The sequence below is a fragment of the Seriola lalandi genome, unplaced genomic scaffold, assembly GCF_002814215.2.
Source record: "Seriola lalandi dorsalis isolate HSWRI2012SDOR001 ecotype SW California unplaced genomic scaffold, Sedor1 jcf7180002054958, whole genome shotgun sequence".
Classification (NCBI taxonomy): domain Eukaryota; kingdom Metazoa; phylum Chordata; class Actinopteri; order Carangiformes; family Carangidae; genus Seriola; species Seriola lalandi.
Window position 1 is genome coordinate 14,921 of NW_019525509.1, and position 27,842 is coordinate 42,762.

The 27,842-nt window shown below is 42.7% G+C and overlaps 1 protein-coding gene across 1 annotated transcript in view; it reads right to left on the reverse strand.

The window, feature by feature from the left end:
• Positions 1-27,842, reverse strand: part of raph1a (Ras association (RalGDS/AF-6) and pleckstrin homology domains 1a) — a 57,672-nt gene that overhangs the window by 9,534 nt on the left and 20,296 nt on the right. The window contains exons 3-10 of the mRNA XM_087170758.1: positions 17,262-17,396; positions 16,331-16,439; positions 16,056-16,195; positions 15,719-15,967; positions 14,817-14,969; positions 14,502-14,675; positions 9,593-9,667; positions 214-291 (exon numbers count right to left, since the gene is read on the reverse strand). Coding sequence (XP_087026884.1) covers positions 214-291; positions 9,593-9,667; positions 14,502-14,675; positions 14,817-14,969; positions 15,719-15,967; positions 16,056-16,195; positions 16,331-16,439; positions 17,262-17,396 — 1,113 coding nt within the window. The remainder of the gene's footprint in view (positions 1-213; positions 292-9,592; positions 9,668-14,501; positions 14,676-14,816; positions 14,970-15,718; positions 15,968-16,055; positions 16,196-16,330; positions 16,440-17,261; positions 17,397-27,842) is intronic.

The following is a 27,842-nucleotide window of genomic DNA, read 5'->3' on the forward strand; positions in this document are numbered from 1 at the left end:
GACCCAGAAAACTGAGTCGGCTGGACACGTGCCAGTCTCAGACTCACATGCACATGGACCAACACACATCCTGTGCACACACATACACACACACACACATGCGCAAATATACACAACACATATTTCTTTAATGTTCTTTCTTTCTTCCTTATGTGTGTGTGTGTGTGTGTGTGTGTGTGTGTGTGTGTGTGTGTGTGTGTGAACCAGACTCACCTTCTTCACCTGGGCCTCCTTGATCTTCTCCAGGGCGAGTCGGATATTCTCTGCCTTCAGCTTGGCAGCCTGCTCCTCCTGCACACACACACACACACACACACACACACACAGTGATGATGACAACAGAAACTACACACAGCTCAGTCAACACAAAACAACAGCACAGACACATTCCTTCCACACTCATTATCCCTCTGTCCGTATTAAGGACACACGTCCTGATTAAAACCCACTTGTCCTCTCACCTGATTCCTCCAACAGGAATTCATCTTTACTTTTGTCAAACAGTCGACGCTTCTGTGTTTTTACATCAAATAAAGTTCAAAATCAGGTATTTAAAAAAAAAAAAAAAAACAACTCCAGAAAATCCCAGTGTTTTTTTTTTTTTTTTAATCAGCAGAGTTTTATGTGTTCCTGCTTAATTAGACTTCCTCTTCTTCTTCTTCTTCTTCTTCCTCTTCTTCTTCCAGCAGCTAATAGATTCCACACTGGGTGAAAGAAGATGAGCAGCAGTGCAGGGTTAGTCCAGAGACAAGACAGAGGTGAAACTGTGAGGAGCTATCACACACGTCTGGTTGGCAGCGCAAAGCCAGCCTCTCCTCCTCATCCTCTTCATCATCATCATCATCATCATCGTCTCTTATCTCATATCACTGTGGCTGTAGGAGACTGGATTAACGCTCTGGCGCTACATGTTTGTAGACAGTTATTGTCCCTCTGGAGGATTATCCAAAAATTTGCCAAATAGCCAAACTAACTGGAAGGTATGAGACTCGGATGGAGATGTGAAGAAAGTGCCGTCTGTTTTCTTTTCCACAAGCAAACGCACAACTTATCTCTTTCAGTTTGTCAACCTCCAACAAAATCGCAGATAACCGCCTGTAAGAGGTGAAGCAGTGGAGGACGGATGGAGGAGCAGAAGAAGCCTCGATTTCAGCAGAGCAGAGCGCAGACACTAACACAAGATCTGCAAGCACAAAATAAAAGAGCAGAAGTAGAAACAGAAGTAGAAATAAACAGCACGAAAATCAGGCAGAAACACTGAGCAACCGACTGTCTGTCTGTCTGTTTACACTCTGACTGGCTGAGCTGTATTTTGACTAATCTAGTTATCGACCGACTGAGAGCCAGATTTAGTCGCTGAGTAAACAGAAAATCTACTGACTGATCGTCTGGTTAGAAGCTGACCGTCTGGTTTTTTACCTCCACACACTGACTGACTGATTCACTGACAGATGGAAGTGAAAGATGCTACCTTGTGCTGTCACATCCTCCCTGGCCGAGCGAGACAGAGGGAATGAGAGGAGAGGAAGAGAGAGGGAAGGGTAGAGATGGATGGGGTGGGGGAGGGGCATCGTTGCTGTGCCAACTTACATGCAGAGGCACTGATCCCTTTATTTCAAGCTCTCTCGCCCCCTCCTCGCCGTCTCTCCATTCCCGTTTCGCTCCGTGCAACACAGTCTTCTCGTCTTTCCAATTCTTTCATCTGATTTGTTTTTCCTCCTTGTTTTGTCCTTATCTCACTCTCACTACTTCACCCGCCGTCTCTCTCTCTCCCTCCCTCTCTCTCTCTCTCTGTCTCTCTCTCTCTGTATGTGGTCAGTTTTAGGGAATCTTTCCAGTCACTTCACATGAGCATCTGAATGTCTGTTTGCACCCTAGCGGAGGTGCTCCACTTTAGCCAGTAGGCTTAAACACAAACACAAACAAACACACACACACACACACACGAGGATCCATATTGTGAACGAGCGAAAGGGCAGAAGGAAACAAAGATGATGGGGAAGACGAGGAAGAGGAGATTACCAGCCAATCTCCTTATCAGCACCCCGAAAACCCGCTGAAGTACACACACACACACACACACACACACACACACACACACACACACACACATTCTCGAAGCAGCAGGGAAGCCTACAGCATAAGCTCATAAACAGCTTCATAATGACCGGCCTGTGTTTTGGTTGGCGCCGAACAGAAGATTAAAATGAATGAATTGCATCATCAGTTTGACACATGGAGCGTTGGCATTAAGAGCCGTGACTTGTCAAGGTATCACAATGTAGAAACAATAAATAATAAATTACACAAATCAATGATGATATTAAACTAAACATAGATGACTATGATTAAAGATTACATATATATTATAAGTATTACATTACATTATTATATATCATATAGATATTATAGATGATGAAATTTAGATGATTTTAATTTAAATTACTCAAAAAGCAAGAAATCTGTTTAAAATGTGAGAAAATATATTGTTTCTTTTAGCTGGCACCTAATAATATTTAAACAAAAGGAGTTACATGGGATTCATGTGGCAAAAAGAAATAAATAAATGTAAAAATATAATAAAAGTATGTTGTAGGCAACACTTTATTTTACAGGTTCTTCAATTCCAATTTATTTCCTAACAATCTCTTAAGAAGTTTCCTGGAAAGAAACATATTTGGCTCCAAATGAAGGCAGAACTTCGTGATTGGTTGGTACACTTCCAATTGTTGCTAAATGCTAAGCTAGCTCAACCTTGAGATTTGTATTCATTCGATTTCATTTATTCATTTCATGTTCATTTGATGGGAGTAGATGCAGAATACACAGACACAACAATTATCCAACGCAATGCATCGTCGCATTTATAGCTACTGTTCGTTTCCAGTGTCCGTCCCCAGGAGGGCTTTTAAAATACAGAGGATATCTACAGACGCAAAATGTTTTTCCCCATGTATGAAGAATAAAGTTTCTAAAATAAATGAACAAGTAATAAATAATCACTGTGTTTTAAATAGAGAAATTTCTATCAATTTCACCGGAAGTCAATAATAAACTCAACAAATAATCTCACTAAAATAACAGTGTCAGAATTTTGTTTCTGTTTTTCCTTTAATTTGAACCAAACTACACGAGTCTTTCCAGGAAACTGTACAGAAATTAAATGTTGTCAAATATGTGATTATGTAATATTAGTAGATTGTGTTTTTAACCTGGTAAAAACTTTTCCTCACTGTTGTTAAAATGCTACATTAAAAATAATCTTATTAGCTGTGAACCTTATAATAAAAGTTATTTATTTATATTATAAAAATTGATGCATTTTATAAATATTTAATGTTAATTACCTTTAAATACAACAAAAAAAAACCAGCATTAGTGGCAGTGAGCATTTAGAAGAGGTGGAACTGGAAAGACATTAAAAATAAAATGTCTGATAATGTGTTTGGTTACGAAATCAAAAACAAAAAAAAAGCCATATCATATTACGTAAATGTAGACTTAATCTAGCAACATCAATTAGCATCCGCAGCCGTTAAAACTCTAGTGACGCACAGATCTTAGACTTACATAACACCTATTTGAGCTTAAATGCAGCTAAAAACAATGTGGAGATCTGAAATGAATGAAACACAGAGGCTTAAATTTGATAAATTATGTAACACATCATCTGTTAGCGACTTTTAACATTTGAACTAAAAGTGAAACTGTGGCTAAAAGTCCAAGGTTTAATGGCTGCTACAATTAAATGTTTAGCCTATAAAAAACAGTTGGTGTTAGCATGTCCCAGTCTGTGTATCAGACAGTTAGCATTACAGTTAGCGCTTTAATGCTAACTGGCTGTTGTGTCAGTTGTGTTGCAATTCACAATTCGTCATCTACAGACTATGACATGCCTGAGGCAGGAGGCTAACAAGTGTCAGCTATCATCATCTTCATCTTCATCATCACTGACATCACAGTCATTATTGTCCCCCTCATCTCTGCCTCCAACATCTTCATCATCACATTTAGATTTCCACATAAATATGAGTGTAAAGTTTATTGGGATCAATAATATCTTGACGTTTTACTTTTGAAGAATTTTAAATCTTTTAAAATAATCCAATATAAATAAAACAACACATGGTTGTTGTTGCTGTATGTTTATTATTGTTTCCTAATGGTTTATAATGATTTGATCGTCAATAACCTCCGCAGTCTCGTTATCTACATTTTATTTAGCTATGCTAACGAGCTAGCAAACTGCTCAAAATTTCCACAATTTCTAAACCTTCAGGTCTAAATGTATCTCTACAAGTCATGGATGAACATCTGGGCAGCTGTTAGCTTAATGCTAAACAAACATTTAACAGGTAATGTATATGATTTTAGCATTAATTAATTAGCACTAATTATTTTCAGTTGAAAATCTGAATCTGTATGATGTTTCTACTTAAGTCATTTGCATGAGGCTGAGAAATCTCTTACTTTATTGCTTTTAAAGATCATTGCTTATCATGAATAATAATGTAAATAATGTAATATTAGTGTGTTAATTCATTAACTGGATTTTAATCCATTAAATCCATTGAAAAAACTGATTAAAACAGCTTAATATATTATAATCCATTAATTCATCCATTAATTAAGCAAAATTCTGTCTTTCCTGGTGTGTTTTGGTCTGTCACACTCTCTTATAGCATCTGATCACATTATTATATGGATAAAAAAATATAATTATTTATTCGAGAGAAACCATTCTTTCTGCAGCTTTCTATTTATCCCACCACAGGGATCTTTCTTTTCCTCCCACCGCTGCCGTCAACGTCATTTCCAGCTTGCAGCGTAAACGTTTTTTCCTCCCAATCTCATAGATATTCACTTGACCTACATTATAGAGACACTAAAATTAGCTTCTGCCCAGGAAGGATCCCGCTGCCTTTGAAGTCATAAGGAACATGTCCCTCCTGAGCCGCCATAGGCTCATGAACAGAGCGGAGCGATGCGACTCATGTGGAAGCAGCAGAAGTGGGCCAGCTGTGTGTGTGTGTGTGTGTGTGTGTGTGTGTGTGTGTGTGTGTGTGTGTGTGTATGAAAGAGAAAGTGTGTGGGTGGGTTGCAGTTATTGCTGCGGCGGTGTAACACTGACACAGAAAGACTATTCCATATGCAGAGCTACACACACACACACACACACACACACACCAGCTGTACTGGAAGCTGCTCTAATGAGTCCAGATAATTACACCCTCAGCCTAATCACTACTGCAAGAATTAGACTGGCCCCATAGCTCGTAATCTGCCTGCACTGGAATCTCAGCCCCCCCCCTAATCTGGGACCACAAATTAAAACAAAATCACGTTTTTCCAAGACGCAGCTCAAAGCAACTTCATGCCTGGACTCAGTGGAGTCAGAATAACTGCAGGAGGGAAACACTGAGGGACAATGACACGGGTTATCTTGGCTCGGTTTAAATCCGCAGCAGTAAAAGCTGGATTTGAAACCAATGGAGATAAATGGATGTTAAAACTAAAACATTAATCTGACTACATTCATTTAATTCTGGAGCTTGTATTGTGCTGTTACTAAAAAAATCCAATACTCTCTGATACGATGGTGCATTAGTGGCGAAAAGGCCACAAAGTACAATTAGATAATTCAGGGATGTTTTACTAGATTGGGTCAAATTATGAGCTTTAAATTGAAGCTTGATCCAGAACTCAGTCTCGGGAAAAATGTTTTGTTTTTTTCTCTGAAGTGAAACAGAGATGAGAAATGAAAAAATGAGGAGGACTTGGAGCAGATTTGTGTGTCTGTGAGCCGCCATTACGAAGACAGCCAAAGCCAAGACGTCCAAATGAGACAGCCCATTGCCAGCCAGCTGCTGTGAGAGAGAGAGAGAGAGAGAGTGTGTGTGTGTGTGTGTGTGTGTGAGTGTGAGTGTTTGTGTGTACACGTGCATGTATATGTTGCTACAGGGAATCACCCCGTCTCTGCACCAAAGAAGATTATCCCTGTAGATCTGGCACATTCCTCTAACATCCAATCAAACGGCCTCATCTGCTTTATCATCCAATCAAATCATGACATCGCCGATCCAACCAGAGGAAAGCCTCCTTGCTTACTCTCTATCTAATGCCTATAAACACACACACACACACACACACACACACACACACACACACAGATAAATAAAACTTTGACCTTCGCTATTAAGAAGCCTACAGCTTTAGCTTAACAGCAGCAGAGCCACACTTCTACCCGAGGACATCCATGTATATTATGTCGCAACACATCAGAAATAAAATAAATTCATGAGCTACAACCAAAAATTACAACTTTATTCTAATATTATGACTATTTTCTTGAAATATTATGATTTTATTCTCAAATTTAGGACTTCAACCAGAAAAGCCTCCCACCAGCACCGACAACAATCAGAGGACTATCTAGCCCCATTATGTGCATTGATCAATGTTTGCTATCACTGAGCTCATGTACTGAGCTCCATTACAACAACTGGCTGAGCTCCAAACACTCATTACCAAGCAGAACAAAGCGAAGCTGCTTCACCGCTTCCTCTCAGGTCACTGCCGCACGCTCTCAGCTTTAACTACTACTGTTTATCTGATGTCCAGGCCTCCCGCTGAAGCTCAGAAAAAAGTTTTAAAAAAAACAGTGCAACAGACCAGGAGTCATGTCTGTCGTCACAGAAAATGAACAAAGCCTGAATTAGTGCATAATGTCTCTTTGTAATTACACATTTTTTGTATATTCTTAATGGTTATTATCAGAAAAAGATGTACACATGTATCCCAGCTCCGCTCATACAAACAGTAATTCCCCAACAATCTGTATGAAAGACAAAAGCTGCGTCTCAAATCTGACAGGCGGCGGCGGTTGTCGCCCACCTGTCGGCTGCGTCGCTCACTTGACCTCAAACTTCTCGTTTTACTTTCCTGTATGTGTGTGTGCGCGCCGTGTGTCACGTGACATGGACATTAAGGCGCCGATAGACGTGTGCTCCACCTTATTCTTCAGTCGCCATTTTCACAAGTTTGGAAATAGGTTGGTGGTCCCTCCACTTTCCGCTTCGTAGCCAAGATGGCGACCGTTGAGAGTGAGAAGTGTCCATCGTTTTTATGCTCAACCTTTAGGAGCGTTTTGAATGCACCATCCGGGTACGCTGCATGTTGCCGTACCTTCTCCATTATTGATCTTTAGCTTGTTTCCCCTCTTTTATTGATGGAGCTGGTTTCACGGGAACACACAGTACGACCTCTGCTCAGCTGACTTTAAGCAGACACAGAAGCGTGGACCGTCTCACTTACCTGTGCTTAGGTTCTTTAACATGAGTCCGTAATCCCAGTGAGTTTCCCCCAACAGTGTTGTTGAAGCAGTCTCACAGTGCGATCACACAGGAAGTGTGTTAGCAGCTTTACTTGTTTGTAATGTGAGTGTTTTGCATGTTGTCTGTTTGGAGTCTGGTGCCTTCAATCACATCACTGGCACTTTTACTGTCCAATTAGAAGCCGAGACTGCTGTGACAAATAGTATTAGTACTCTCCAAACAAACTTAAATGTAGAATTTTCTCATGGGCAAAATGGTGGAACCTCTGGTAAATAATCGCTTCCGCATTTTACAAAACCTCCTGTGTGATCGGATCCTGGAAAGACTCTTCACTGCAGTCAACCACTGACACACAACAGCAATTAAACCGTCACATGACACACACACACAGCACACATGCAGTCAGCTACAGTTTGATTTCACTCATGCCTTTTCTCAACATTCGGATGAAGCAAACGTTCATGCTTCACAGAGAAAACAAAAGGTTAAATGACCTTTTGCACTGTGGCAGCAGATCAGATCAAACTCTGTCGTCACTGTTACAAACTGCAGCAGCAAACAGGAACCAGGGAGCTGCACAGACCGGTCGCTCACACAAGGAGTATTTTTCCAACCCACAAACACACAGGTGAACACAGTCATGGCCAGTAATCACAAAGCTTTACAGAGTGAAGCCTCAAACACAGTGACACTAATGTGTTTTCTGTTTGTCAGGGGATTCAATAGATTTGTCTTTTCTGCTGTTTCTGTTGTTTACACACGTTTTCATATTTTCCGAATGTTCAGTTATTTCAGGGTTGTTCTACATTTTTGAATCTTTGTTGCACAGAATACCTGCCATGTATGATGGTAAAGTTACTCCAACAAAGGACAGGTACGGTGGCGGTTCTTTCAAGTTTTTACTTTCCTTTAAAACCACGATAAGGACCAAGAGACAAGAGCCAATAAATAGCATGTTTGGCAGCTTGAAAAAAAACTGCCAGCATGCCTCTGTCTCTAATATATGTGTTGAATATCAGTGGATCTCCTGATTATTGTCACACAGTGTGACTGGACTCATGGTGACACTGTGTGCTCCTCTAGGTCCTTAAAGCTCCTCCAGTGTAAAGGTCTGTGTCCATGTGTAGTGTGATTATAGATCAGCTCTAGCTTCTATATTAATACTGTGAAAGTATCAAAGCCTCAGTCCACAGAGAAATGCACACAGCCTGTATTCAGAAACTGAGACATAAAAACAGCCGTCAGGACTTCTGGAACTTTGTGATGTCACAACAAAGCAGTCACCAAGCCCCGCCCACCTGGACCCACCATCCAAACCTTGCAGGATTTGGTTTCTCTGAGTGTTTTTACCTGAAATCTGCTGGATCTTTATTTGTTCACTCAGTTCACTCACCGACCTGTTGTTACTAGAGCTCCAGAGAGAAGCTGAGAGACGAGATGTAAAACTACACCGAGATGCTTTTTGGTTCTTAAAACTAAAATATATCTTTTTATGGATCAACACTTCAAATAAGTGTAAAATATGGACCTTTAAACACAGTTGAGTAATTTCTGTCATTTTCATAAATACAAAACTACATGTTTTATATCGATCTACTTTTATGCCCCGCTATGAATGAAACACAGTGAAAAGTTCAAAGTAAAAGTAGAATAATGTGCTGAATTTGTGCTCTACAAAGGCCTTTTTGAATTACAGATTTCCTATTGGTATTTTTTTTCTTCTCATTATCACAATAATGATTTGTTTGTATGGAAATCATGTCACTGCTCCACTTTATTTCAGGTCACGTTCAGTCATTAGAAACAAGTTTAAAAATGTGTCTGATGCTTCCGGAGAATCTCGGGCCTCGTGGGCAGAAATTTTCCAGCAGGACAAACAGATTGGTTGTTTTAATCAGGCTACAGTCGCACCAGTGTTAGACTGCACACTGGTGCGAAGAGTCATGAAAGCAAACTTGAGACCCCGGTGTGCCGCAGCCTCTGTAAAGCTTTGTGAATATACACCAGCAGCCAAACAGGACATGTCATGATACATCACATGACCACAAACAAACCCGCCGTTATTCAACACTACAGATGAGGACAGGGCAGAAAAATGGAGGTGAAAAGAAGAGGAATAAGCATGCAAGGTGACCATGACTCATCCGGAGTGAAACAACATGCATGTACAAAGAGGAGGAGGGGACGGGGGGAGGGGCGCAGGATGTCGGCATGCGAGAGAAGTGGGGAGGCGTGCAGTAATGAATGGGGGGTGTCACCTTGGTCAGCAGGTGGGTAGGTTTTCCTGCTATGTTTCTCAGAATCAGAGAGGTTTCCCTGTCCAGATAGGAGTGCTTTAAAGAGAGAGAGAGAGAGACAGAGAGTCCCGATGAATTAATCTGCTGTTTGATTGGTTGGATGTGGCAGTTTAGCAGAAAGCTGTGCGGTGAAGCAGAGATCAGCAGCGGGAAAACATCAGCATCGTCGGTGAAGTAGTCAGAGACAGAAACCTGCGAAGAGCTGTACACATCATAAAAACAGGTTACAGTGATGATACAGCTACGCTGGGAAAAAGGAAATGTTAAGACACATTAACCAACGGTCTGATAAAGCTTAGAGTTTGTTTTCACCCAGACTAGATCAATACCATCAGGAAGGATCCTGTAACACACCAGTCTGTGATGTGCAACACACTCAAACTGATATACTGTGATGCAGTGCTTTCATTTTATCTTTCAGTTTTCTTCGACCTGCGCAGTCTACTGAATATGATTTAAAAATTCCTAAAGCAGAAAAGTTACGTTTTCTCCGCCCCCTCAAAGTGGTTTCTCACCAGGAGCAGGTGTTGACGACTGTCGCTTGACGACAGCTTCAGCCATTGTTGCGTTTACAAGACAAGAGGTTATAAAATACGTCCTCTGAGCAGCGCTACGTCTTCAGGACAGACTGGAGGCTACAGTGAGTCACTGTCAGAAAGACCAGACAGGCCGGCGCTAGCTGGTTAGCATGCTAACTTCAGTAGGAGAAAAGACGTGATAGAGACAAAAGAAGTTAACACTGGTGTTTCTCTCCACTGAAGTTTTAATGCTGAACTCACAGCGTTTCTTTTAGACCGTTGAGTAGACAGCCATTAATGCTAACACTAGCAATTTAGCTATAGCTTTATTTACAGTCTATGGTTGAAACTAGCTGTTAGCTGTTAATGAGTTTTATCGACGGTTTATCTGTCGGTCGAAGGTTGTGACAAACTGTATTGATATCGACTCACTCAGTCTCAGTTCTGCTGTTTAGCTGATAAAATCCACCCTGATAAAAACCATATTAAGTTTCCCAGTAACGTCTGGAGTCTCATTACGCTTCAGATAACAAACTACAGTGGACTACTGGAGTCCTGTTAACATTTCCTTGGGAGATAAAGGTTAAATAATTCAAGTAGAAACAAGTTTACAGTCACTACTGCTTCAGGCTTTACTGGAGGGAGAGTGGAGAGAGAAAAAACAAAAACAGGGCAGACACACAGACAGGATTTTAACTCCAGGCCAACGGGGTCCCAGACAGACTTTTATTAATTATTTATCTGCTCAATTATTCACCATATTACTCTTATTTACTGACATTGTGGACTCCACCAACAGACACGAGCCAAATCAGTGGCTCAGTGAGATTTATATAATCCCACATACATGAGAGTCACCAGTTCATCCTGTAGCAGGTTTCCCAGTCCGTCCAGTCTGGAGCCACAGCAGATTTGATCCTTTTTATAAGAGGATCCAGTCCCAGTTTGCTTTTCTGATCTGATTGTGATACGCCAGGATATTTCCCAAGATTATTGTATTGGAATAAAAATATCCATCTCCTCAAACGATATAAATTAATTGTTTAATTTAATGTTATCAGAGAGACACTGTGGAAATCTCGACAACAATAAAGAAATCTACACTTTATTTTCCAACACTCACACACCATCTGCGCCCATCTTTAATAAACTGTGCGTGTGCTTCAATCACTAGAAACCATTTTATAGAAAGCATTAGTTCTTTCATGATAACCACAGATTAAAAATAATATTTAGGTCATACACACGGACATGTACTAATGCAAACACACACACGATTACAGTCAGCTTGTCCCTTTGGCCAAGATCTGACCAACCACATCCAAGTGTGTGTGTGTTGATGTCCTCTAGGATACAGTAATCAAGAAGACAAGTGCCCCTATATGTTACTGTCCATAGGAAGACTAGTAATATGTATCTTTATCCGTGACACAGCGACCCTCCGATTAAAGAGCTTATATCTGAAAACCAACACGCCGTTCATCCGTTACTCCTCCTGGGACGTCCAGCTGAGTCCTGCAACAATTCAGTGGAGATTTAGTGAGTCCTAAAACTTTCTTATTTTTTACTGCCCTTAATAGAGTGAGCGTGTAAAGGAGGGATTCAAAGTGCAGCAGTCCCAGTTTCTAATGAGCTGGACTCGTGGGAGCAGCACTCTCTCCTCTAATCCGTCTCTTTTTGTTTTCCTCTCTCCATCTCTTACTTTTCTTTTTAGATGCGTCACTCTTCGCTTCTCTCTCTGAATTCGCCTTTTACTTTCCATCATTGTCTTCTCCTAATTCCTTTATCATCTTCAGCCATTTGCTGAATCACTCTGGCTTCTCATCTCATTATTCTAATTTTATTCTTTCCTTCACCCCCCCCCTCCAGTTCTCTCCATCTTCCTCTCCATTGCTGCTGCTCTCTCAGATTCGCTGTGTGCACTGGATGAACTGGAGCAGTAACCCAGTTTCCCGCTCACTGAACAGGTTTTGTCTTTGCAGTGCAGCTTTTTGGCTTGAGCAAGGCACTAAGAACAACAAGGTTTGGGGATAAATTCCCTCAGCAGCCACCAGGGTCAGAAACATTTGGGATTGAGGAAGAAATGCTTAAAAAAAACCTTGTGAAATGGAAAATTCATGGTAAAAAACCAACCGTTATAATCGCTCTGAGCTGTTTTTTGGCGTTATATTTGTTCACATCTGACTACGTAGGTGATTCAGGGAAGATTATGACCGTGGCTTTTCTTTCTCAGTCTAATCTTGGACAGAAAAACTGAGCGGGGTTGGCGATAAAAGAAGCGAGGACGCAGCCCGAAGCAGCAGGAACCGTCAGCACCACACAGCCAGCAGCCAACACAAAACACTGCTGCAGCGAAACCTAGAACAACCTACACTGTAAAACAAACAAAAAATAAAACTCAAGAGCGAGGAAAGGTGGACTGTTGGGAAACAACACAAGTGTTAGTAAAGTCGAGGAAAAACAGACTTGAAGCCAAAAGAAAAGACGATATCTCTCTTTAGAAATGCAATCGTCTGATAAAACAGGTGATATTTTACAATACTGGAGTTGTGAATCTGTAAATTATGTTTTCCCCTCATTCCTGCTGAACGACCTGCTTTTATTTCATGTGTTGATCTCAACTGAAATGCAGATTGGTTTGAAAATGACAGCACTGCATCACTTGGATTGTGATGGATTTCTGCAAAAACAAAAACATCCATCCATCTAAAAACTGTTCAAAACTGAACAACAAGACATGTACAGTAATGTAAAGCACGTGGTCTTTTACATTCCTCCCATTTGAGTCTGAAACGTTAATGTAGGCTGATAAATTTCCCTGTATTTGAAATGCTATTATCGTCTGACGCACATTATCTCTCCCTAATCTGCTTGAAACGATCGCAGACTCAGCGTAATCCCAGCCGGTGGACAGACAGGTGTTAGAGAGGTGGATCCAGTCAAATCACCATCCTGCTGCTAAAAGCCCGGAAATGTAATTAGCAGTGACGTATCTTGCTGTGATGGAGGCCTCGGTTCATTTCCGTGTACAGGAGACGCGGTGTTGAAGCATCTGCCGAGCTAACGAGTTAATGTTGATGTATCTGAATGAGGCATCCACCATTAGTGCGTTTGATAATTGCAGCAGCATGATAGTGAGCTGCAGCTAACAGCATTAGTTCTGGTTTCTTTTAAACCCCTGTGTGTTTCAGTCGATGCTACACTCCAGTTCCCAGTTTATTAGGAACACCTAGCTAAAGCTAATCCAACAGTCCTGCAGTAAATCTTCCCTGTACGAAGACTTCCATGTTCATCTTTTATTGACACTGTTTCCTCGAGGTGTTGTGATCATTTTGCAGGATGTGGCGTGTGTCACTGTTGAATTGTATTGTATCATACAGAGAGGTGTTTCTGTTCTTTAATCTACCCTCAATGATAGAAACGGGGCCAGACAAACACTTCTCAATATAATACAATACAGTTCAACAGCACCACAGACTGCAGCCTCCAAAATGGCCGTAAAGTTGAATCAATAATTCTCTGAATCAATTTCAACACAAACCGAACATTATAACCTTCATGCAGGAGGATTTACTGCAGGACTGTTTCATTAGACTGCATTAGTTATAGCTGGGTGTTCCTAATAAACTCAAAGTAGAGGACACACACAGAGAGTGAGGAAACAAATGTGTGTTCACGGGTTTCCTCAGATACAGAAACAGATTTGTGTCGGATTCTGATTGTTGGAGATGTTTTCTTCAGTTGACGCTCGCTCTGGTGCCGGTCTTACAAAGAGCTCTGGATGTGGATGATGATGAATTTGTTGCATCTTCACCTTGGAGAGCAATTAATCTGACGGATGCTGTAGTTATTATTCATTCCCTTTCCCCCCCACATTGTCTAAAACCGGGGATTTCAAAGTGTGAGACTGTGGGACTCCCCCTCTGACAAACCTTGGAAAAAGGTGCCTCCCCTTTGTTGACTTGCTTTGTTTCGCTCAGTTCCTGGATGCCTATAGGATCATGATTGTGTTATTTGATTCCATAGACATTCAACAATTGAGCCTAGACGGCCTCAAGCTGCTGTTTGTGATAACTTGAGACCAAATAAATCCATATAAAAAGGTCTGTCCTAAGGCTTTTATTAGTTTTCTGACTCTGGGAAAAACAGTAAAGTTCCTCAAATCTACTGCAACTCTGAACCATGTCTTTAACCGAATCACACACATTTAGGCCAATTCACCTGATCACCTGTAATATTTTTTCTCTACCATTCACTGAGCCTCCCCTGAAACGGCCTGGAGCCCGTCCCCGAAGACGCCCACCTCAAGGTGAAACATACGAATCCTTCACTCATTCTTTCTGTTCACGTACCTCTGTGATGTGATGACCTTGACTGGCGCCCTCAGCTTGACCTGTGGACTGCTGACCGTCCGACTCATTGGAGCGGAGGACGCTGTCCAACGAATCCATGGAGGAAGCAGAGTTAACAGAAACCCCGGACGCCGAGGTGACGGAGGAGCGCGAGGAGTGGACGATTGAACGCACCTGAAAGAGAGAGAGAGAACAGAGCAGGGCTGTCGGTCTCAGACCTGGAGAAACTAAAAGTCAGGTGGAGACTTTACAACTCCAAATACTAGAGCTCCCAATTCAATGATGTACAGTTGATAAGTTAAAACCTCCGTTTACCTCGTGGTCGCTGACCGTGCCGACCGATCCCGTGCGTCGGTGCTGGCGCTGGGAGGATGCGGGCCGCCGCATCGTGGCTGATGTATAGGTGGAGGCGGAGCTGAGGGAGTGGGAGGAGCTCTGACGAGCAGCCTCGTCCATGCTGAGAGACGCCTGAAGAAGAAGAAGAAGAAGAGGGAAGAAATGACATAAGATGGGGCGGGATCAAACTTTATTTTTTACATTTTACCACATACATTGATGGCAGTATGAATATGCATCAAATAATAAATCTCTGAGGGAAATGTAAGACTCTAGTTTAAGGGCAGTTTGCAGGTCAGTCCATTTAAATTGTGTAAAGTACCTGAATGTTAGTGTGAATATGAGGGACACCGAGGGTTAATTTCCACGTGGTGGGAATCACAGTGAACCCTGAAAGAGTCGGTGTATGTACGTGTTTCACTGAGCATCGTTTTCTCCACTAAAGTTCTGGTTTCCAACCTTTTACAACTGGAACAAACACAGTATCTAAAAAGGTTCAGTTTGGAGGAAATCTACTGCTCGACCACAGAAACAAGTTTCCGTCTTTGCCTCCAGTTCACTCTGACCTATTTCTGTTGGTTTGCTGCATCAAGAAAAACCCACCGTGTCTGCGTTCCTTTCATTCTTGAATTTCCCCAGACTTCTGTGACCCTGATGAGGCAACTGTTTGGGTAAACAGTTTAATTCAAAGTTTAGAATTCGACTTCTTGTTGTGAAACACCCATCAGACCAATCCCCGCAGTTTTACAAACACCCGAACGTGGCTGTATTTTTGGTTTACGTTATAATAAATGTGTTTTTGGTGAATATGAGTTGATTGAATGAACAAATTTCTTGATATTTACTCTTTATTCTCATGCACTGCATCATTACAAACACACCTTCTCCAGCTGGGCGGTGATGTCGTCCAGACTGAAGTTAGAAGCCAGCGCCGGTCTCCCATGATGCCCGGTGGGAGCTCTGATCGTGCCGGCCGGCGACGCCCTGGTGCTGCTGCTGCTGCTGCTCGCCCCGCTGCTGCCGCCCCCACCGCTGACACCGCTACTGCTGCCACCGCCACCACCTCCGGCGCTGCTGCTCCCTGCTGGCTGCTGCCTGCCACTGCGCCCTGCTGGAGGCTTCTGACGGACCTGCAGACGAAGAGACTCAGTATTAAAACCTTAAAATGACTAGATTTTAATAAACACGACAACCACAGGTACGTGGGCGTGCGTGTACCTTGGTGTCGGTCAGCCCCAGGCGAGCCAGGCTGCCGGCGCTGTTGGGTTTTGTGTTGATGGTGCTGAGTTCCTGTTCGATGGAGCAGAGATCAGCCATGAGAGCGTCCAGATCCACGTTCTCGCCCTGATTCAACGCCTCTGCAGACAGACGGATGTCAGGATATGAGACAAACTGATCAAATCACAATGAGGAATTAAAGAAAATTAAAGTGTGTGTGTTGCGTATATATATATATATATATATATATATATATGTGTGTGTGTGTGTCTGACCATTGATGTTGTAGATGGAGAATCTGTAGGTTAAGTTGGCCATGTTGGTCTCCTGTCTGAGGGGAGCTTTCTGCTGAGGAGGCCGCTCCGGGCGGCCGTCATCCAGACTCTGGACGGATGGAGAGAAAAAGAAAAAGAAGGTATCAGTTTGTGTGTGAATGTATGAATGAAAACCATTTTTTTTTACTCTTTACTACAGTTTAACTCAGTCTGACAAGCTGAGTCTCATACTGTACCTTTAAATCTAGGTAACAAAATAAGGTGTCCCACTAACTAAAACTTCCATTGCCAATCAATCTGTTTATTCATTTTACAATCAAGCAAACAGTTAGTTTATTAAATGGTGAAAAATGGCACAAAAACAAAAGTGAGTCACAGTTTCCCTGAGACCAAAATCGCTTCTTCTAAAGTCTAAAACCTAAATACATCAAATTGGCAATTATCTCAAACAGACAAAACCAGCTGTAACCACATAATGTTCAGCACTTTTGCTAATCATTTCAGAACTAAACAATATGGCCACTCATGGTGCAAACCTTAAAGCTCCATATTTTCTTCTTCTGTGTTTTATTTGAAGTGTTAATTCCTATTTGTTGTGACATCACAAAGTTCCAGAAGTCCTGACGGCTGGTTTTAAGGCTCAGTTTCTGAATACAGGCTGTGTGCATTTCTCTGTGGACTGAGGCTTTGATACTTTCACAGTATTAATATAGAAGCTAGACCTGATCTATAATCACACTACACATGGACACAGACCTTTACACTGGAGGAGCTTTAAAATCTTTTAACCATACTAATGATAAAAAGCTAAAATAAGTTTTCATAACAATATATAACAATATATGACTATATGTAGGATCTATTTCTGTGTGTGCGTGTGTGTGTGTGTGTGTGTGTGTGTGTGTGTGTGTGTATGTGTGTGTGTGTGTACCTGTGTGAGTTTGTCCAGCTCTCCCAGCCAGGCTCCAAACATCTTATCCAAGTCCTGGTCCTCCTTATCACTGTCCTCCTCTTCCTCCTCCTCTTCCTCCCTGACCTCCACCTCCTCGTCTGACACATGGTCCATCTGAGGAGAAGAGGAAGCAAGAAAAGCGAAGAAGAGAAAAGAGGAGAAGAAAAAGAAAGAGAAGGAGAAGGAGACACTGGTTAATTCTCCTGCAGCTGCAAGAGAGAGTTTGATCTCTCAGCTCCATCTAGTGGCCAACAGGCTGTACTGCACTTCATATTACATTCTGATTTCATGCATTTCTCTCTAAGTAAACAGCAGCGGAAACATCAACTCTTAGATCACCATTATTGCAAGCAACCAAAATAAGCAGGTCAATGGTCACAACCGAACTGTGGGACAAAATAATCCCAAAAACATTTGACCACAGGTTTTGGAAATCCACATAAAAAGGATTCTTGAACCCTTTCTAAAGCTTGTTGGCACTTAGATGAAGACAAATTTAAAAAGCTGTAATAAAAAATCAAAAAATCAAAGATGACAATTAAAAGCCTGTTTGTGACAGAACACAGCTGGTGAAAATATAAATGAACTGAATCAGAAAACAACTCGAGCAAATGAACTTTTAAAGAGACAAAGTCCAGCTGTATTCAATAAAACAAACAGGATACAGATTCCTCAAAATATGCCATGCCCTCCTGTTAAAACATGCGACTTGTCTTAATGAAGGCGTTTGAAGTGCTTTTTAGAAGCTTTTCAGAAGAGACAGGGACACGAATAAGAGCTGAGCAGAGACATTTTTGTCTCCCATGTCAAAGAAGTTTGGTCAAATGTTCTGTCAGTCTGTTCTGCCAAGAAACACTTTGTTCCATAGTAAAAACAAAAAAATTGAAAACTGCTCCTCAGATACCAGAGTTTAATGTTATCAATATTCATAATCCACTAGTTAATGGTTACAAATGATCTCGACCTTTCCTCTACTATTAGCATGTTACTCGCTAATCTTAAAGGTCCCATATTTTCTTCTTCTTCTGTGTTTTATTCTGAGTGTTGATCCATGAGAAGATATATTTGTGGTTTTAAGTTTTACATCTCCTCTCTCAGGCTTCTCTCTGGAGCTCTAGCAACAACAGGTTGGTGAACCAATCAGAAGAGAGGAGGCTCTGAGCCTCTCTTCTGAATCCTGCAAGGTTTGGATGGTGGGTCCAGGTGGGCGGGGCTTGGTGACTGCTTCGTTGTGACATCACAAAGTTCCAGAAGTCCTGACGGCTGGTTTTAAGGCTCAGTTTCTGAATACAGGCTGTGTGCATTTCTCTGTGGACTGAGGCTTTGATACTTTCACAGTATTAATATAGAAGCTAGAGCTGATCTATAATCACACTACACATGGACACAGACCTGTAGACTATATGAGACCTTTAACAACAAATACCAAAATCAAAACATGACATTTTTACAGCAACTTAATGCCCCCAGGTGATAAACTTCTATGTCCACTACGGCCGTTAACACTGCAGCCACTAGACTGTCTTCTTCTTTGACCTTTTGTCTTGTCTCCTTCTGCACTAAAGACATGTCAGCTTTGTACTGAACAAAAATAATCTTGAACATATTTACAATAAAACATGACAGTCCCGATGTTAACAGGGTTAAGAAGAAATTGATTTGACGTCTCAACCCTTCTCTCTTCCTGTTTACAGGAAGACAAAAGTGGTCTCTTCCACAGTCTAAAAATAATAATAATAATGATAATAATAATCATAAACTTGATTTATAACAAACAAATACAAGAAGAATTCCAGGGAGAAATCAGGGGAGAGGTTATGAGAGATTAAGGCAGCGTGTGTGGGTATTAACCACCCTGAGAACACGTCAACACACTTTCGGAGGGAGTGTTATTGTGATTAATGACGCAAATAACTATTCTGCGGAAACACACACACACACACACACACACACACACACACACACACACACACACACGCACGAAGACACAGAGCAGCTGCTGGATTCTTCTCTGTGTTGACAACCAGTAGTGTTAAGGTTTTTCACCCTATACATGATGAAATCTGATTTCAAGTGATTTATTGACTTGATAAAACAAAATGATCTATTGTGTATTAAAGCGAGACCATGTAACTTTTAAAAAAGGACAAGTAAATTCTTCCTCGTAAAAACAAAAGTTAGATTTCAGAGCAATAAAAATAATGTACCAAACCCACTTGCTCTTCCTACTTTTTTTGAAATGGCCAGATGTTCCAGCTGAGACATTGCAGCTGTGTCTTCATTCAGGAGCCACGTCCGTCACAGGTTGCATTTGAAGACAGATTACATCACAGCAGTGCGACAAGACTGTCCTACTGTGAGGGCTCCATCAAATGCTGCCGAAAAAATGCTTTCCTCTTTTCCCAGGTGGCCCGATCTATCCCAAGATTCACTGCACACACCGGTCATGACCTTTGGGTTAACGACCGAAGGAATGAAATCACAAATACAAGCGACCGAAATGAGTTTCCTCCATAAGCTGGTTGAGTTAACCCTTCGAGACGGGGGACAGCTGCTGCGGAGCCAGTTGTGGTGGTTCGAGCACCTGATCAGGATTCCTCCTGGATGCCTCCCATTGGAGGTTTTCCAGGTATGTCCACCTGGGAGGAGACCCAGAGGAGACCCAGAGGAGACCCAGAGGAAACCCAGAGCTGGCCTGCGAACGCCTCAGGAGCCGGAGAATGTTTCTGAACTGGTGTCTAGTCTACCTCGCTTTACCTGCTGACACCTCCACCCACCTGCTCCATGGATCCTCCTGGCTCCTTCTCACCTCCCTCTCATCCTCTCTAGTTCCTCATCCTCTATTCTACCTTCACCATCCTGTCCTCCACATCTCCACCAAGGCGACCCCAGAGTATCGCCCAGGGCACGGTTTGTTATTCCTGGGTAGCTGCTATGTTGTCGCCCCCCGTGTCCCTCTCTGGGCAGAGACAGTTAGCCAACACACACACACACACACACACACACACACACACACACACACACACACACACACACACACACACACAAGATTAGAGAGCAGAAAGTCACACACCCAAATACAAACACTTTGAAAAACACACCGCGCACACACACACACACACACACACACACACACACACACACACACACACACTGAGGAGTGGTGCTACAATTAGATCCCTGTGGTTAAGAAGGTCTGTCATTTAGACTGGAGGATAGGGCAAGTGTGTGTGTGTGTGTGTGTGTGTGTGTGGTTTGGGGACCGCTGAGGGACTAGAGGAGCGTTGTGAAAACTCTCACAGCTGCGCTCTCGTACAACAATCTGCTGTTTCCACGCGGCGAAGGTTAGACGCCGGCCAACAAATGAACCGTTTTTCTTCGCAGGCCCAGGCTCCTACAGCAATTTAAATGAGAAGAAGATTCACTTCCTGTTGTATCTGAACTGAGCTCAGTCCTTGGACGAGGCTTCATCTCAGAGAACACATGGGTGCTTCACCCTTAAAAAACTAGACCGTGCATATCTGCCTCCGACCACATAAACTGATCAAACCTGCCATTTTTCAGGAAAGGAAACTGTCATGTTGAACATTTTTTTAATATGACAAACATATAAGTTTATATAATATTAATGGCTCCATATGATGCAGTGGAAAGCAGGGACTTGATGTCACGCTGGTGTCTGCTCCACTGGAATAACTCCCATGAAATCAAACCCAGAGAGAAAAACCAAATAAGGATCACATGAGTTTCATCATCTCCATTATACTGGTTGCTGCAGATTGTCAGAGTGCCATTGAACGCAGCACCAGAAAGAGTCAGCGCTGAGACAGCAGGTCATAGTGACGGGCTGTTAGTGCTGTGCGTGTGTGTATCCAAAGTAAACAGTAATTACTTTGCTGCTGGAGCCACACTCCTCCTGTCTGTCAGACTGAAACCATGCAATCATACTCCCATCCTTCATTCCTCCCGCTTCTCCCTTAATGCCCCCCCCCCCGTCTATTACCGTTTTTTCCACCTCTTTCTCTCGGCTGCCCTTCCTCCTTTCCTTCATTTAATTCCTCCATTCCTTGCTCTCTTCACTCCTACTCCCTCCTCTCCTTCACTTCATCGCTCCTCTATTTTAATCAACAGGAGTGAGACAATAAAAAACACAGAATTTATTACTGCACTTTCTTGATTTCCTGCAGCAGCGACGGAGCCCTCACAGACACGCTTCCACAGCCATGTAGAAATGAAATGACACAACCACCTGTTAAACACCGAGAGGTTTCACAGACAGGAAGTGGCCTAAACCTCCAAACCCTGACCTCTGACCCCTCACAAGGAGTTAAATATGGAGGTTAAGGCAGCTGCTGCTTGGCAGAGAGGCGTCAGGACTGAATGATCCATGTACAGAGTAACATCAGGGTCCCTGTGTCAACCTGGGACATAAAACTCTAAGAGAGGGGGAGAAGAGGAGACAAGTGGAGAGGAGAGGAGGAGAGGATAATAGAAAGGAGGAGACAAGGATAAAAAGGAGGAGACCAAAAAGTGGACAAGGGGAAATATGTGGAAAGGAGACAACCAGCGGAGAGAAAACAAACGAAGAGCAAACAAGTCGAGAGGGGAGGAGACAAGAGGGGCAGTTAATGAAGACAAGAAGAGAGGAAACGAGGCCAGAGGAGAGGAGAGTAAAAAAGGTTCCAAGAGGAGGCGTGAGGAAAGGAGAGAAGAGAAGGAGAGAGTAAACAAGTTGAGAGGAAAGGAGACAAGAGAAAAGGTGACAAGAGGAAAGGAGACGAAATGGGAGAAAAGAAAATAAGAGAGGAAAGAAGACAACAGGAGAGGAGTTCAGAAAAACAGATTTAAAAGAAAGCTGCACTGTTCTCGGCTCTTCCTCCTCCCTCTCGACTCCATCAACATCTGTTGCTTCAGTGCCCTTGAGCAACACACTGCATCTGTACTGGGCAGCTCCCAGTTTCCCACAGCGCAACACGGAGCCTGAACTGGTCCGCTGCTGCAACGTCAACAACAACACAAAACGCTTTAAAGTCCCTCCGAGTGCGTTCAGTGCGGCCTGTTCCCACGGCTCTATATCAGGACACACACACACACACACACACACACACACACACACACACACACACACACACACACAGTATTTTTAGGCCTGTTGGGTTTTTGTAAAGCGCAGCTATAAATCAGACCCACAGAAAAAAGAAGCAGAGTGAATCCAGACAGTAAATCGAGATGTTTCTCACACACACACACACACACACACTAAAGGACTGACCATACAAAGACTTTGCCAAACTAAAATGAGAAAGAAAATATTTGCCTGTAACTGCTCTGTTCACCATCACCGTATTGTTTGTCTGAACAATAGCATCAAAAGCTCAGTTGTGTCTCATAACCAGACCTAAATGTGTGTTTTGTTATTTTGTTTCCTCTATTTTTATAAACCTATTTTTTTGTGCGTCTCTTTTTGCATCAGTTCTCTTGCCAAACCTTCCCTCGCTCACAATGAATTAAATTACAGCCGACATCAGAGAGCAAACAAAGTCAATGGAATTAACGATTTCACTACGACGTGTTTTATCTCACAGCCTCCAAGTTCTAATGTCATCTTTCACGCTCAACTAGAGGCTGCAAATAAACCACACACGGTGCCAGTTCGTGTGTCGGTGTCTCGCCAAAGAGGATTCACGCTGTGACATCAATTAGCTAGTGTGTGTGTGTGTGTGTGTGTGTGTGTGTGTGTGTGTGTGTGTATGTGTGTGTGTGTGTGTGTGTGTGCTTGTGTGTGTGTGAGGCCTGAACTGCTGCCAAGTCAGACAGCGATTCTGCAGTGAAACTCTTTTATTCCCGCTGGTCTCCCTTTCGTACAGGAGAGGTGCATGATGGGAGTCTCTCTGCTCGGTTCACGTCCAGCTCTAGAAGAACACAGAGTGGACTTTCAGGATGTTCCGGGTCCGAACTGATGCAACACAAGAAACTCTTTAAAATCACAGGAACGAACCGACGACCTTCAGAAAGTAAACGTGTTACACCGCTGACCCATGGAAACTGAATGCAGCTGATTGTACACAAACTGCTGATTATGAGCCAAAATACATTCATTCATTCACTCACTCATTCATTCATTAGCCATGAGGCTTATCCTATTCTTTATTCATGTGACTGTCGTTTTCCTGTTTCCATTGATGTAAACATCGTCCCTAGAATTAGGTGTAATAAATAATTTCACAGACACAGACCGTCACATACAAGAGTCAGATGTGACCGTAGTTCAGTTCATGCTAATGCATGTCATCCAGAGAGGCGGTCATGTGTCTGACGCACATGTGTGCAGCTGCTCACATACAATCCTCCAGCACTGGAGGTGTGCAGAGACCCAGCGGGGGGGGTGTGTGTGTCTGTGTGTGTGTGTGTGTGTGTGTGTGTGTGTGTGTGCATCAGGATTAAACTATGTTCACTGACAGGTGCACAATTTTCAAGATAAGAATAAACAAAGCAACAAAAAAAAAAATTTGACCGTGATCCTGACTTTTACTTGCCCTTTTACAGATGCTGAATTTGTGAACAGATAAGTTTCCAAGGTTTCAAGTATTAAAACAACATTTAGTGAATGTTAATGTAAAGCGAAACAACTTTTTCGGGTGAAATTCCCCCTTTTTTCCTCGGGACTCGGTGCTTCCTTCCTGAGCTGCAGCAGAGGGACAGCAACACAACAAGAGGGAATTTCTCACTAAAAAACACTGCAGCTTTGGAAAATGCTCTCTTGATTTGATTCACTCAGACTCCTGGAGCATTAGGAAACTTTCCTACTGGCCTGTACGAAGAGAAAAAAATCATTACAGCAAGAAAAAAAAACCCTTTCGTAGCACGTAAGGTCACCTGACTATTGTTTAAAGACAACCTCGAAAAACTGAACCCATTCTTGAACCCCAAAGGACGCATCTATAAATAATCATTCATCTAGACAAAAAGGTCAGTATTAATGTAAAATGTGCTGTTTTTATACTTTTTACTCAGACGCTGTCATTTATATTTGTCACATAAATACAATGTGAATTATTCTGAAGGTAATTAATGACTGAGTTTGTGTTTAGCTTGTATCGAGCAGGAAGAGGAATGGAGCGAGGCAGGGGAAGCAGAGGACGAGCGAGGAGCCGCCTGCTGATCCAGCAACAATGATATCACTTCCCCCGAGACCTGCAGGAGGGATTACATCATTTCCTCCCCCCTTCCTCGCCTCGTATCGACATCTGCCTCTGTCTCTCAATTCAAGGAAGGGAGATTAATACAGAGAACGAGTGGGAGGTGGAGGCAGAGTGTGTACTCTGTGGTGCTCTGCTCAGCTACATAATACTTCATATGACTGTTGTTCTGACTGAATGGTCGCGTTTCTACCTCTATTTTGTTCTTTTGTGCACAAAAGGTCAAAGGTTGGGGCACTCACATGCACACGCACACACACACACACACACACACACACACACACGTGCACACGCGTACTTTTATGAGAAAAGAGATGCACTCAGGAGTGTGTGTGCTAATGCATGTGATGTGGCCAAAATATACCCCATTGTGTCCGAGTGTACTTGAGCCCCAAGGCTGGAGATCCCAGGGGTACTCAGCTGCCGCCATGTAACGTGATACTGACACACACGGTCACACGGTAACACACACACACACACGGTCACACACACACACACACACACACACACACACGGTCAAACACACACACATAGTGGTGTGTTTCAGATTTAGGGACAGAACAAATGAGTTCTATTTTTGCTCCAAAAGAAACAAACAAGAGGCAGCAGGAAGTTGACTCCACTGTAACTGAATGGATTTACCATGGATGTATTCAAAGGGATGGAGACAGACTAACTCTTGCTGCCAATTTACCCCCCATGACCCGAAACATCACCCCCCATTCACATGCAGCCTGGAAGCTGAGGTGCTGATGGGGCAGAGCTGGACATCCAGGTCTACGTGGTGGTTGGAAAGTGGAGGCACAGCTTCTATTCTCAGAGCCATAACCGCCACTTGGGGGGTGGAAATGCTAAATCTAGCCTGAGTGTGGCCCCCGGGAGGAAGGAAAAGCCGTCAGCACCATCAAGGGTTTATCTCTCAGAGATTTATAGAGAAGTCCAGAAACACAAAAATTTAAAATGGAAATGGAATCGCTGTGATCGGCGCATTTACTCTCAATAGCTGAAGAAATCCACGTGAATCATTTGTGTAACTTTTACATGTTAATTTGCATCACTGACGAACGGCGAACTGCTCTTACAGTGCCGACCTTTGAGAGAGCAGAAAACGGAGGAAGCTACCGCAGCTAAGCTAGCTGTGCTGTACAAGCCACTTTTATTTACCCTCTGTCGAAGTATAAACTCAAGTCAATGGTACAAACACGTCTTTTGAAGGAACTGTTTGTACTTTTTCTGTATTGTAACGCAGCTAACAAACTTGCAGCTAGCAAACCGATGGCTTGGCGTTAGCTTGTAACAGGTTTGCAAGCATGTTAGCGGTTAGCTCGACAGCTACAGCAGTTTACCAACAAGCCTCGCAGGAAGTCGCGGCATCACTATGTTTCTAGCACACGCCTATTTTGGGAGGACATGTGGATAAACTTGCTGTGCTGCTTCCTGGAGCAGTGCTAGAGGAAATGTAGAAAAAAATAAGGGACCAAAATACATTCAAAGCTTCGTGTAAGTTAAATTATTTTGGCATTAGATGAAAAATGCATCAAACTTCATGGTGGAAAGCAACGCCATTGTTAACTCTCGTCTCAGTCAAATCTTTTCTTCTATGGAAGTTAGCACGCTAACCAGCTAGCCCCAGCCTGTCTCATCACTTTCCCATAGCAACTAACTGTAGCGTCAAATCTATCCTGAAGACGTAGCGCTGCTCAGAGGACGTATTACAACCTCTTGTCATTTAAAACGCAACAATGGCCGAAGCTCTTGTCAAGCCACAATCACCACCACTTGTCTCCCGGCAAGAAACCACGCACAAATAGCCTCTAAGTTTTTGAGGTACTTGACTCTGGAGCGACACCGACATCTCTGGAAATACTTTGCTACTATAACGCGGCTAAAATGTGTATAGTTATAAAAAAAAACACATATTATAAGAAGAAATATATTGACATGTGCAGTGAGACCCTCAGCTTCAGTCACATTCAATTCTCCCATGATTAGACATCACTCTATATATTTTTCCTATATGTTGCCAAACCCCATACAGCTCCTTATAATAAACATCGAAACACGAGCCACTCCTTCACAACTGCCCACAACCACACACTGTGTGTATTTATAGTGTGTGTATTTATATGTATATACACACACACACATCCCTTTGATATGAGCATCAGCACTGCACATGCAGCTGTGTGTGTGTGCTGAATGATAACAGGGCAGCGTCCCACACACAAACACACACACACACACACACACACACACACACACACACACACACACACACACGTTAATGGTAAGATGTTCTTGGTTTCAGCAGAAAGCAAAGCAACTTCACTTTTAGGAAAAAAAAGAAATTAAATTCCAGCACGCCAAAGGTATCGTGTCACTTTCCACTATTCATCCCAAGCCTCTGCAGGCTGTTACGTAAAATGACATGACTTCTGTCTTAAGTCTCCAGAAATTAGTTTGCACTGGCCTCAGATTTATAACACTGGCACTCAGGAGTTGGCTCGGCGTCGGAGCCTCTCGCCACAGAGACATTAAGTTTTCCACAGAGCTCAACGGGGACGGAACACGAGCATAAAGAATACATAAGCCCATAAGAGGCTCCTAGTGATTAAACCGTCTGTGATATCTGATGAATGTGGAGGGCCTTGTGGGTAAACATGGCCGACTGTGGAGTCACTACAAGAACATTTATTTTGGAAACCTCTACGTACCTTTCTAACCGTCAGTGGAGCGCTGGCTCGATTTTTTTCTTACACAACTGGTTTGACATTTACGGACTGGAACAGAATAAGTGGCATACAGCATGTTAACAGAAAAATATAGTACGCAGTACTTTGGGGTATGCCTCAGCTATGAACACGGTGGGGATAATAACAAATCTTACACAATATGTCTGAGCCAGATGTCAGCTGTAACTTTTCCAGATGCCAAAGATCAGTTTAAATAACATTACAGCCAAGAACAGAAACAGGAAAAGGAGGTCTGCAAGTACAAGGAGCAGGAATAGTGGTGGTATTAGTCAAAGCAGCAGTCGTAACGACAAAATAAATTCTGTTAAAGGCAGTTTGGCAGGTATGGTGGAAATATTACCAAATACACTATGTGGCCAAAAGTATGTGGACATGTGAGCATTATACCAATACTTCACTTCACTGTTGAACATCTATTTCCAAATCCGTCTGCATTAATCTGCTGCTGTAACAGCCTCCACTCCTCTGGGAAGGTTTTCAATAACATTTCTGAACCTGGCTGCAGAGATTCGATCCCATTCAGCCACTGAGCCATGGATGCTGGGCGATAAGACCTGTCCCTGAGGTGTCAGGTGGGGCTGACATCAGGGCTCTGTGCAGGCCAGTTG